Here is a 13,788-nt window from a genome sequence, read left to right as displayed (position 1 = left end):
CTAAGGTGTGAACCCTACACAAGTCCAGAGTGGAGTCCTAAGGACTTATACGCCGCCTCCTGGCAACTCCTGCAGCTAAGCTGGTGCCAGACATATTACTCTGCTTTCCTTTGGACGACATCAGTGAGGCCGAGATGGAGTCTTGTCTTCTGTGCAGCTGAGGACCTCCATACACGCTGCTCAAGCTTGTGCCTGGGGAGGTCACTTCAGTGCTGCTAACGCAGTGGCTTGACTCCACCCCCAGAGGTGCACTCCATTCTCTCTTGAGACAGACGGTTGCCAACAATAGCACTGAAACGTTTTCAAAGATTTTTACAATAAAAGCCTCCCCACCCCCTGCCACTCCCAAGTGTGTCACAGTTGTTGAGACATGTAGTTTTAAAGGTGGTATCCAACTAACATGGCCCATGAGTGCAAGGATTTACACTTGTGCCATGGAATGCCCACCCTCTCCTCTGCCCATACATATCTCTTTTAAAAAGGGGGAGAGACAAAATATGATTGTGCAAAGGAAAAATGCTAAGAGGGGATAATTTGCCTTCTATCCAGTCTACATAAGCTTCTAAGAAATTCTACCGAATAATTTTGAAATGTACTGTTTTCATTATCACTTATGTACTTCCATCTAAGTCTTATGACAAAGACAAGCATATGCTTCCAAGTATGAAGGCTCTATAAACTGGTGGAAATGGTTGTAATACATATTCACAGAAAACTGGGATGCTTTAAGGGAAGGGAACATTCTTTGAATGCAAAGGGTTGTCGTTTTCATACCTAGCATCTCCAGATAGGCCTGGCAAGGGAAAAAAAAAAACACTGTCTGAAACCTCAGAGTATTATTTTTGATTTGTTTATTTAAGCTACTTAGCAGACTTAAGCAATTTTAAGCTTGACTTAACTCCCAAGGTGTTCAGTAATTCAGGTTGATCCAGCTTAGTATTTTTCTTTGGTTTCTCATAAAAGCAAATGCAGCCTGCTATCAATCCACCCCAGAGAATGTCTGAACAGAGTAGGCTATATGTTTCCCCCCTGCATTTATACACTTGTTTGGCAGTTAGGAAAAAAAGTAGAAAGTTTATGATAACATTCTAGCCGCATTCAAAGGCTTGTTAACCGTTTTCAGCATAAAAGAAAGCATACGCACAGCAGTTCCTTTTTCCTTTATCTTTACTGGCTGACTCTTCACCTGGAACTTTCATCCCTTTATAGATTTCGTATTGGCTGTTGTGTTGGTATTGGAGAGTGAGGGCTGAGTCAGATGTTCTTGCCATGCAGAAGTATCTGGTCCAGATGGGTTGGCGATCCAGACTGCTCTCCCAGACAATGCCCAGGCAAAGTCTGTGCAACAAAAAGTTTTGTGGCACTTTGAGGGACTGCCCTGAATTTCATATATATGTGTGTGTGTGTGTGTGTGTGTGTGTGTGTGTGTAGTAAATAGATTAGACCATGGGTAGGCAAACTAAGGCCCGGAGACCGGATCCGGCCCAATCGCCTTCTAAATCTGGCCCGCAGACGGTCCAGGAATCAGCATGTTTTACATGAGTAGAATGTGTCCTTTGATTTAAAATGCATCTCTGGGTTATTTGTGGGGCATAGGAATTCGTTCATCCCCCCCGCCCAAAAAAATATAGTCTGGCCCCCCAAAAGGTCTGAGGGACAGTGGACCGGCCCCCTGCTGAAAAAGTTTGCTGACCACTGGATTAGAGGGAAATTAAATGCGGAAAGTTCAGAGGCGGTGATAAAATTGCATAGTTGCCAGTGGTAATTCACAGAACAGCTGTTTGATAATACAGGCATCCTGGCATCGGTATGGCAATTCATACATGTAGTTAAACCCCCACCCGCCCCAAAACTTTGTTCCAATTGTCTACGATTAATAGCATTAAACCTCTTAATGAATTGTAATATATTGCTGTAGCGTTGTTTTCCTTTTGGAGTTAAACAGAGGAGCTTTGAAAGGAAAACCACTTTAAGGGCAATTATAAAATATCCCGGGTGCTGAAATTTAAAGTGCATTTGAAGCACATGGCACCCCGCAAAGCATCATGGGAACTGTAGTTTGCAAAGGGTGCTGGGAATAGCAACCCTGTGAGGGGTAAGCTATAGTCCCCAGGATTCCTTGAGGGGGGAGCTGTGTATTTTAAAGGTGCTTAAAATATATGTGTGGATTGGACCACACACTTATCATACAAGTAGTGTCTAAAACAAAATGTTTGCAATGTATCCTTATCTCCTAAATGCTGTCATCTAGGATACTATAATCTATAGGTATTCAACCAGGTGTTCTACTCCCCACTCCCACCCTCTATTCCCATTTTCCTTTTCCAATTGATACTCAATATTCCACCGCCACTGAGCATTTCTCACTTTTCATTGAGCTGTTTTTGGGGAAGGGGGTGGGGTTGTTACCGCTTTAGATGTTTTAAAATATATTTTTTTGCTACTTCTGCCAATCTCAAGAGTTTCCCCAACCATAGCAGTTCCTTTCCTTCATTGACCTTATTTCGGCACCATTTCTGTTGGCACTTGTCACCTGAGTTTTGCATTAGAGGGAGCTGCTTTCTTGTTTTTTTATTATTAGTTTTACTTTGTCTTTTATTGTTTATACCACCCTGATTATATTTATGTTGATGGTAGAAGCATTTTAAAACTGCAGGAGCCGTGCCATTCCTTGGCATCTCAGTATTCCTCCCTTCTCACTCCCATTCTATGGCTGCTGCTGTTGTGCAACCTACCTTCTCGTTTGCTCCCCTGCCACACCCCGACTGATGCAAATCTGGTATTGTGACGAGGCACGGCACATCCTCCAGTTTTCAGGATTTATGGTCTACACCTAATTAGTTGCAGCATTACTGCAACCTTTCTCCTCTTCAGCAGTTACTCCTGCTGTATTTTTTAGGGCGCTTGGCAGGTTCTCGCTGTATCTCTTTGTAGAAATTGCCACTTTCCCACTAACAGCCACACAGAAAAATTCGAAGCCTCTCCCAGTTGTAATTTGTAAGGAACCTTGTATATGCTCCACTGCCAGGAGTTGATGTATATATTGAGGGATACAGTGGATGCTCTGTGCGGGATGCACGTTCGCAGCCCGCAGCATTCACAACATGCGCAAAGCGCGATCTAGCGCTTCTGCGCATGAGTGACCCCCAAAACCCGGAAGTAACCCGTTCCAGTACTTCTGGGTTTTGCCGGTCCATAACCCAAAAAAAACCCAACCTGAAGTATGACTGTACTAGAAAATTAATAACTTCGACATAGTTCAGTATAGAACTCTGATAACTGATTTGTTAAACGGTGAGACGGCTGTCTCATAATGCTTGTGTGATTTATTATTTCTTTATCTTCCTGTGATCCTGCATGTAACTTGCAGAATACGATTGTGTATTTCTGTTTTCTTTTTTTTTAAAAAAAGTATACGTTCAACTTAACTTTCAGCTTGCTGCTTTTGAGTTCCTGTTCTTTAAGGTTCCCCTTTTCTTCTGTTTACCAGTTGGAAATCTATCAAATGTAAAAGAGAAAGCAAGGTGGCTTGATTTTAAATAACTTTGATCTATATATCTGATTAAAACAAACAAGCACAAGCCGTTGATTAAAATCAGAAAGCGAAGCAGAAATCCTTGATTAAAATTGTTGCCTGTTTGCCAGGGTGTTAAGATTGTGACTTCGAGTTTCATGGTGAGTTACAATTAAAGCAGGAAGCCTCTTAATTAACCAGAGTTTCGCATTATGATCAAACTGGGAAGCCATGGTTACCAGAGATGGAACCAGACAAGGTATTAAGATGTAATTTGAGGTTGTCTTAATACGGGCTTGTTCTAGTCAGGTAATGGTGTGAAAGGGCGGTGCTATCCCATACCTTCTGATGGTGGCATTTCTGTTGTTTACTGGGGTAGGGGCAGAGTGAATCTGCAGTGTGCCCACATAGGCCTGACCTGGTCATCGCCTTGTCGCAGTGAGTAGGTGAGACCCAGTAAAAGCTACTTGACAGTGGAACAGACTCCCTAGGGAGGTGGTGGACTCTCCTTGGAGGTTTTAAAGCAGAGGTTGGATGGTCACCTGTCATGGAAGCTTTAATTGAGATTTCTGCATCGCAAGGGGGTTGAACTTAGATGATCCTCAGGATTCCTTCCAACCCTGTGAATCCTATGATTCTACGCTGTTGCTCCTGAAGGTGGACTCATACAAAGAGATGCAGATGCCCTGACTATTCCTGCAGGAAACAGTGGTTAGTCATAAGCAATCTGATTTACTTGCAGCTCCCACAAATGGTGAAGCAAAGGGACTCATCGTGAACAAAAAGCTTTTGCATGTTTTGGCTTAGAATTTAAGAAGATACAGTCACCTGTTTGGGGTTTTTATGTATAAACGGGCTTCTAAGAAGTTGTTGACATGTTCATGGATGACAGGTTTATCAATGGAATAAGCTAGGATAGTTTGGAGCTATGTACATCAAGGGGATGTGTGTGAATGGCCTCTGGTCCCTAACAATTCTGAGACTCGCCTTAAAATGCCAGGTAGAATTGCCCCCTTCAAAATATAACTGATTTCCTTTATAATATGATAAATTTATTTATACCCCACCCCCCCAGCCAAGACCGGGCTCAGGGCGGCTAACACCAAATATGAAACAAATTGATTGAAATACAACTTAAAAACAAGATTAAAACACGACATTAAAATGCAGCCTCTTTTCAGCAGAAACTTTTTTTGGGTGAAAATGTCAAGTCTTCACCAAGGCTAACTATCCAGACTGGTGCTGGGCCAGAAAAGAGCCAGGGAAGTCCCTAAGTAGGAGTTCCGTCACAGAAGGAAAAAGGAAAAAAGAAGAAAGAGGGGGAGGGGATCAAGTTAATTCCAGGCCCAAAGCCAGGCGGAACAACTCTGTCTTCACAGGCCCTGTTATAAGAAATCAGATCCTGCAGGGCCCTGGTCTCATGAGAGAGAGTGTTCCACCAGGCCAGAGCCAGTGTTGAAAAGGCCCTGGCTCTGGTTGAGGCTAATCTGACCTCCTTAGGGCCCGGGACCACTAGGGTGTTGCTAATTATGAACCTTAAGGTCCTCTGTGGGGCATGCCGGGAGAGGCGGCCCTGTAGGTACGAGGGTCCTAGGCCATGATGCACAACTGGTCAGAACTAATTATAGCCTTCTACACGGACAGATTTCTGTGGCACTCATTCACTCAGCAGCATGAATTTAAATTCCCGGTGAATATCCATCTTGCTGCTTTCATTTTTTTTCATAGCTCCAGCTTTATGTTCCTTGATGACAGCGCACCGATTTTGGATTCCTAAAACGATTAAATATTTATCACATGCTGCTGCATTTTCCTGGTATGAATGTGAGGCAGATTCTTTGGCGGAGACTTTTCTTAAAGTCCTCCTCGCTGCCGGGAGCTGCCCTGCCACCCAGACGCTGTGGGTGGATTTAATGTTTGTTCCTTGTTTGAGCAAAAGGGGCGCAGCAAGTCTTTCATTCTTCATTAGAGTTTAATAGGCGGTCTAATTAAACGAGCGGGGAGACTAATGAAAAGAAAATCTATGCGTCTTGTTAAATGTGAAATATAAAATAACCAAGGAACTTGTGATCTCGGGAAAAAGTGTGCTTGGGTTCACTTGAAAAGCCAGTAAATGAGCTAGGGAAACGGTTTTGAGCAATTATATAAATTTGTAAGGTAGTATTTCTGAATTGGAAGCATGGTTGGTTAGAAGCACTAGAAAGTAAAGGATAGTGTGCATTTAAAAGTCACTGCAAGGAATGAAAAACTTGAGGCAAAAGTGTGGGTTTTTGTGTGTGTGTGTGTGTGCGCGCGCGCGCGTGTAGAGATCTGAAGGCAGCCCTATTTAGGGAAGTTTTTAATGTTTGAAATTTTATTCTGTTTTTAGTGTTCTGTTGGGAGCCACCCAGAGTGGCTGGGGAAACCCAGCTACATGGGTGGGGTATAAATAATAAAAGTGTGTGTGTGTGTGTGTGTGTGTGTATGTATATATATATATATATATGTATATGTATAAAATAAAATAAAAGTTGGATGAAAAAGTCACCTTCCACACACGGGAAGGTGTCTTCCACTTACTGAGGGCCATGTTGCACCTTGTGCTACAATATTGCATGGGGAAAGTGGATCTAAATCCAAAGTTACTCTCCCATTTGTGCAGGAATTTATCAGTGCTCTTGTAGAGCCATGTGTCTGCTTTTTATTTTAGTAAGCGGTTTGTCAGTTCTTTTTGCGCTTGCCTGTTTCTTAAGATACCGTGACCTGATTTTGCATGTTAGTTCCAGAGATCAAAGAGCAGGTTTTGTTCTTATGTTTGGATACAGCTGAATGCCATTTTGAATCAAGATGGCGGCATGAACCTGCATTGATTTTTTTTGGTTTGTTGGAATTCCCAGGCAACATTGGGTATATGAGATGGCTGGTTTTTCTATAATACGACTGCGTTGAGTATTCTGATAGTAGAATCTGATTTGTTGAAGGGCAGGCTGTAAATATACAAACCAAATACAGTGGTACCTCGGGTTAAGTACTTAATTCGTTCTGGAGGTCTCTTCTTAACCTGAAACTGTTCTTAACCTGAAGCACCACTTTAGCTAATGGGGCCTCCTCCTGCCGCCGCGCCGCCGGAGCACGATTTCTGTTCTCATCCTGAAGCAAAGTTCTTAACCTGAAGTAATATTTCTGGGTTAGCGGAGTCTGTAACCTGAAACGTATGTAACCTGAAGCGTATGTAACCCGAGGTACCACTGTAAACATGTGAACTCTTCCAATAGCGCTTGCAGAATAACACAAGTGATAATTTAAGTTTTGCTCATGGTACTTTGATCAATCCATCATATATAGTTCTAATGGTGTGAGTGAAAGTTCTGAATCTTGCCTGTCAGTTACAAACTTTCTTTCTCTACTTCATGTATATGAAGCTATTATCCATTTAGGCCAGGGGTTGGCAAGGTATATCATGCCTGGGCCGGATTGGTCCTGTGTGATTTCTGGTGCGTGCGTAGACGCGATTCCCGGCACTGCGGAAGTGAGTCCCCACGCCATGCTATGCGGTTTAGTGCAGCGCGCAAGCGGGCAACTCATTTCGGGGGCGGCTTGTGGGCCGGTCAAACGAGTGTGGGCCCTAGGTTGGTGACACATTGCTGGTCCATTGTTCTAAGGATAGCCAACACGGCGCCTCTAGATGTTGTTAGACATTATCTCCCATCAGCTTCAGCCAGCATGGCCAGTAGTCCGGGATGGTGAGAATTGGAGTCCAGCAACAAGTTCCCTACCTCTGCCCCAACATATTAGTTTTCTACGTACAGCGGGGGTTTTTTGTATTAAGAAACAAACCATTCACCTTTAGCTTGAAGGGACACAGCCCTGAAGCAGATTAATCAACTTGGATGACAAGGTTGTAGGGTTAGTTGCTGCTTCTTCATTCTCCTCTTTACAGGATTTCTCTGTTTATTCATTGGTCACATTCAAATGATTATACTTTGGCAAAGTGTATCAGTTTGAAGATTCATTTAATATCCTGGTTTGTTCCTGGGCTATGATTAATTAGATGTTCCTTGGTTTAACTGAGGCTCACGCAAAGTGTGTAGAGCAAAGGGGCTCTCTGCTCAAGCAAATGGTTTGTGAGTATCTCAGTTTAATCAGTTGTGAAATGATTGTACAAACTGGCTCATAAACTTCTTTTCATGATGAGGAAGTAGAAGAAGCAGATCATGAGACTGAAATCATACTCTGGATCTTGGCAAAAGTATCATTTTTTGGAATCAAGGGTGATATTCAATGTAGGTACTACTCAAATTATATCTATTGAAGTTAATGGACCTGACTAATTAGACTTACTAATTTTAATTGATCTACTCCGAGTTGGACTTAGTTGAATACCACCCCATTCAATATTTGAACAGAGGCCCTAAGGGACCGCAGGTAGGCTGTGGATAGGAAAACTGAACATGCTTAGAGTTTTAAATTTCATGCATAGTATGGTGGCAAATTTAAAACTGAGTGTATATGGTTACAGATTCAGAAAATGTACAGAAAAGGATAGGCTATTTTTATAATAATCAAGGTCACTGCCAAAGACAATTGCCGGTTATGTTTTAATGCAAGTTACCTTGAGTAACTTGGCAGAAAGATGATATATATCTACCAAGGTATTGAAAACTACTTGCAGTAAATCTGTGTACATCAATATACTGGAAACCTGATTTTAATAAAAGACTTATCTTTCAGAGTGAGGTATAGATGAGGTCCTTCTTTTGCCGTCTTCAAGAAGCAAGGCATGCCTTTAAATTGATTATCTCTCCCCCCCCAGCCCTGAAAAGTTACTTTCTATGCAGAGCACATTTGGTTGCTTCCATGTTGTTCTGCAGAAATGAAAGGAGCAAGGTGTATGGGTTGAAAAAATCTGCCTGAAAGTGTGGAACTGAAGGTAACACCAGTCTTCCCTTTTCCTCCTTTGTGTAGAAGAAGTTGAAGAAGAATGTGAAATTCCCAAAGAAGTAGATTTGACTGATAAACAGAAACATCAACTGAAACACAGAGAGCTTTTTCTGTCTCGCCAATATGAGTCTCTTCCTGCAACACACATCAGGTAAGAAGCTGCTGGGGAAAGCAATTAGAGTCATGAACACTCTACCTCCTAGCCATAGCTCCTGCTGCTAACTCAGTGGGCAGAAATGAAAGGCTCTTGTCTCCATCACTACATCTGCCCAGCAGGTTTTCAGCCGCTGTTTCCCTCGTTTCTTTTCCATCTCTATACAATTGTTGAATTGCATTTTGGGTTGCATTCAGTGTTTTCTTTTGCCAGTAGCTGAGCACAATAGCTCAGCAAAAACATTCCTAGAAAAATTAGTATGATTGCATGGAGGATTCTGATGAGCGATTTTAAAATATGTGTATGCAAAGTATATTAATTGACTGGTAGGTATTGTTTTTTGCTGAACAGTACATAAAAATGTTGGCTTTGGGCCTGATGCAGTATTCTGCTTTATGCATTTTTGTGGGTTTGTGTGCCCATGAGCTTTTCACAGTACCTTTGAACAGCAGCTCCTCTGTACTGTTGCGACTTCCAGAATGTTGAAAAAAACCTTTTTGTGTGGCTCGGGGGAGTGTGGTGTTTGGAAAACAAAGTTGGAAGTCCTGCTGTATGGGATGCCCAAGATTTTTTTTTTTTAAAAAAAATTATGCCTAGTATTGGGACATTGAATGGCTAATTAAAAATTCTGTATCATTGATGCTTGGGGCTCTTTGGCTTATGGCATGGGGAGAAGCTGATTGAAAGAAAGCTTGCAGAAAGGCATTAATTGTTACTTGTAGTTCCTGGCATGGTATTAGGGAATTCTAGTTAGACAGATCCATTCTGGGTATGGCTGTGCCCATTGGATGTTGAGAGATTGTGATGCTATCCTAGCCTATCTAGGCTAATTGTGTATCTGAAGAAGTGTGCATGCACACAAATGCTTATACCCAGAACAAACTTAGTTGGTCTCTAAGGGACGCGGGTGGCGCTGTGGGTTAAACCACAGAGCCTAGGACTTGCCGATCAGAAGGTCGGCGGTTCGAATCCCCGCGACTGGGTGAGCTCCCGTTGCTCGGTCCCTGCTCCTGCCAACCTAGCAGTTCGAAAGCACATCAAAGTGCAAGTAGATAAATAGGTACCGCTCTGGCGGGAAGGTAAACAGCGTTTCCATGTGCAGCTCTGGTTCGCCAGAAGTGGCTTAGCCATGCTGGCCACATGACCCGGAAGCTGTGCGCCGGCTCCCTCGGCCAGTTGAGCGAGATGAGCGCTGCAACCCCAGAGTCGGTCACGACTGGACCTAATGGTCAGGGGTCCCTTTACCTTTACTAAGGTGCTACTGGACAATTTTTTTATATATTTCGAGTGCGTCAGACCAACAGAGCTACCTACCTGAATCTAGGCTAATTGTGTGTGTGTGTGTGTGTGTGTGTGTGTGTGTGTGTGTGTGTGTAAAAGTTCTTTTGTGGTTTGGAATGGGACATGAGGTGAAGTCTTTATGAATTCTTCTTAGTACTGGTGTGGGCTCATGAAACTTTACTAAGAAAACAAATAAACAAATAGGTGGTCATTTATTAAGGATACACACACATATATTTAATAGGAATACAAAACATTAGTTTTCATTGCCACTCGATTGGGGCTTGGAATATAGCAGCCTCTCTCTTTTTTCTTCCCCAAGACTGAGAATAAAAATTAGTTCCCATTCCAAAATCCAACGCAATAAGTAAAGGGTGGGTGGGTGGAGTATTTTGCCACTTTAAAAGCATGCTCGGCCCCGGCTACTCTTCCCCAGGAGGATAACTGTACTTTCTCACTGTCTGTTTCAGCATCCTAAGTGGGAGAGCCAGCTGCATCTGCCACCAGTAATTCTAGCTGATCCAACTGTGAATCCTATTGTGGCAGAAGCGCATGAGAGCTAAACTGACAGTGTGAATTCAATTAAATAGGAAAGGGGCGCTGTAACTTTTAAACAGAAAAAGATGAAAGATCCTGAAAGATGGAAATACTGAAAGGTGCCAAGTGGAAATCTTATTTATTTATCTGTTGCGTTTGAAGTGTAATTTGTTTTAGTTAGTTATTGCAGGGGCTTATCTATTATGAAGTGGATTTCTTACTGTGATTGCTTACTTTCCATGAGTTTTAATTATATTGTACCCCACCCTGGGATTGGTTATGATAGGAGCGGGATAGGAATATTCTAAATAATAATTAAAAATAACCAATTGTAGAGTTGGAAGGGACCATGAGGGTCATCTAGTGCAACGCCCCCTGCAAGACAGGAATCGTCTGCACAGTATGGAAGAGGAAGTTCTGCCAATATTTTTTGCATCCCAGCCTGGCGGAATATGTCGTAGCAAATGGCTGTGGAGAGGTTGCTTGCACTTACGTGAGCTTGCAAGCAATCAGAGTACACTGCAATTTAAAGGCCAGGCTAAGTGCTACTTTGTTCAGAGGAACTAGTAAGGAGGGAGAATAGAACCCTTTTCCACCTGCATTTGGCCATCTGAGATCTCTCTCTTTCTTTCTTTCTTTCTTTCTTTCTTTCTTTCTTTCTTTCTTTCTTTCTTTCTTTCTTTCTCTCTCTCTCTCTCTCTCTCGCGCACACACACACACACACACAGCACACCCTGATCTAGGAAATAGCTATAGATTTTAACTGGGAAAATAACATGGGGACAAATGACATGTTTGCATTATTTTATATATAACTGAAATATATTTCTATGCGTTTTGTAAAGTTTCATTTCCAATAATGTGGAAGTAAAAGCACACAAGATTCTTCTGGAGAAAGGTATAAATTGCAGTCCATCCAGGACACGGGATGTATTTTTCAGACAATATGCGTTATAGTGATTTGCCATGCTGCAGTTAAACACTACAGGGAGAAAATGCTGTACCACTTGGAAAGACATACAAGTGAGAGTAAGCTTGCCAGTCATGAAATAAGGTCCTCCTATGGATCAGAAACTGATTGAGGAGCAGGAAGAAGAGAGTAAGAATTAAGTGGACAGGGATGCAGAAAGTGGATTTCCGCAAGGATCACTGCTGGAACTGTGCTTTTTAAGTTGCTCATTAAGGATCTATAGTTAGGGGTAACAAGATGTGCTGATCGTACCAAATGGTTCAAGGCAGCTAAAACAAAAACGGATTGCAAGGAGCTCTAAAAGGATCTCTCCAAAGTAGGAGAGGGGGCAGTAAAGTAGCAGATTCACTTTAAGCAAGTACCAAGTGATGCACATTGGGGCTTATAAATAACTAAATCCTAATATTACGTGTATGCTCCTGGGGAGCCTGACCAGTCAGTGGCGATGACTAACCGGGAGTAATGCTGTACTCAGCCAGATGAAGATGCTCAGCCAGTGTGTGGCAGCTGTGAAAAAGGCGAATTCTCTGTGTTAGGGATCATTAGGAAAGGAATTGAAAATAAAACTGCCCATTGTCATAAGATCAGTATAGAAATCATACTTGAAATACTGTGCATGATTCTGCTTGCTTCCTCAAAAAGAATATTGTAGAGCTGGAAATTTTTAGAAAAGGGCAACCGAAATCACCCAGGGAACGGAGCAGCTCCCCAGTGACAAATGTCACAACATTTGGGACATTTTTTACAAAGAAGTAAAGTAAGGAGGTGGGACAAAGTAGAAGTTTATGCGTGGTGTGGAGAAAGGGGTGGGGTGGGGATACTAGAACCCAAAACCATCTAGCGAAGCTGAATGTTGGACGTTTCAGAACAGAAAAAAAATGAAGTACTTCTTCACGCAGCACAGAGTTAAACTGTGGAACTCACTGTCACAAGGTGTAGTGATGGTCACCAGAGGATTCAGCATCCATAGAAGATGAGGCCCTCAGTGGCTATGTTCTGCTGCTGCTACCAGAGGGAGAATGTCTCTAAATATCAGTTCCTGGGAGTCAGAAGCGGAGAAAATGTTGTTACACCTCAGGTCTTGCTTGCAAACTTCCCATAAGCGCCTAGTTGGCCACTGTGAGAGCAGGATGTCGAACTGGGTGGGGCACTGGCCTGATCCAGCAGGACTCTTCTTACATTTGCATGCATCTTCTAATGTTAAAAAGGTAAAGGTAAAGGGACCCCTGACCATTAGGTCCAGTCGTGACCGACTCTGGGGTTGCGGCACTCATCTCGCTTTATTGGTCGAGGGAGCCGGCGTTTGTCCGCAGACAGCTTCCGGGTCATGTGGCCAGCATGACTAAGCCACTTCTGGCGAAACCAGAGCAGCACACGGAAACGCCGTTTACCTTCCCGCCAGAGCGGTACCTATTTATTTACTTGCACTTTGACGTGCTTTCGAACTATTAGGTTGGCAGAAGCTGGGATCGGACAATGAGAGCTCACCCCGTCGCGGGGATTCGAACCGCCAACCTTCTGATCGGCAAGTCCTAGGCTCTGTGGTTTAACCCACAGCGCCTCCCGTGTCCCTCTTCTAATGTTAGGTTAAAATAAAAAAGTTTATATAAATCAGTTCAATTACCTTCGGTAGCTGTAGGGAAAGTTGTGGGCAACCTCTGGCCGTCATCTGCAGCTATTTATCGTTGCAGTATAAATTCTGGAGTTTGGGTGTGACCCTCTGTATCTCTCCTTGCTTTCTCGAAACCAGAACCTTAGCAACCACCGGGAGTACAGAAGTTAGTCTAGTATTTGATTGATCTCTTTAATCTGTCCACTTTTTTTAAATCCAGGGCGTTAACAAGGAAGTTGAAATCCCTTTCATTTTAAGGCAGTATTATTGATTTAAAACATCAAAGTTCTCTTGCTTTCTCAGCCTAAAATGCCCAGTGCAAAGTACACTCCTGAAGTGCTTCTAAGCCCCATTAATTTTTCCGTAGGAAAGTCAGACGCGTTCTAGGTACTTCTCCTTTGATTCAAATGGCCCACTAACTTGCACTATTCTGCATGCGCAGCCTTCTGTTTGACTAATGTTTCTATTGCCATTACTTTAAGGCCAATATCCCTTGGTATAATGGGTGTTTGCTTTTCTGTTCCATTTATCCTCAAACATCCTGGTTTAAAATAAGATTTGAATCTCTCAGGTGGTCGTGTTAACGAAAAAGAAGAATAAGGAAGTTAAGCGCTGCAGGAACGAGCAAATATTGCCTTTATGTAATCTTGAGGATGGAACTGGTTTTTAAAAAGCAAACAGGTTTTCAAATTAACAAGCTTATTGAGCTAAATTTAAATAATGTTAAATGCATTTATTGCGAAACGTCAATAATCCAAAAATCTGGACCATTTAATTGTTTTGATTTACAAAAATCAATC

At 42.6% G+C, this 13,788-nt stretch overlaps 1 protein-coding gene across 1 annotated transcript in view; it reads left to right on the top strand.

Annotated features, from left to right (window-relative positions):
* The window catches only part of MTA3 (metastasis associated 1 family member 3), a 118,262-nt gene that overhangs the window by 19,000 nt on the left and 85,474 nt on the right, over positions 1–13,788 (top strand). The window contains exon 4 of the mRNA XM_028724794.2: positions 8,459–8,585. Within this exon, the coding sequence (XP_028580627.2) occupies positions 8,459–8,585 (127 nt within the window). The remainder of the gene's footprint in view (positions 1–8,458; positions 8,586–13,788) is intronic.

Source organism: Podarcis muralis, chromosome 3, assembly GCF_964188315.1.
Source record: "Podarcis muralis chromosome 3, rPodMur119.hap1.1, whole genome shotgun sequence".
Lineage (NCBI taxonomy): Eukaryota > Metazoa > Chordata > Lepidosauria > Squamata > Lacertidae > Podarcis > Podarcis muralis.
Note: the sequence above shows the minus strand (reverse complement) of the source record. Positions and strands in the feature narration are given on the sequence as shown.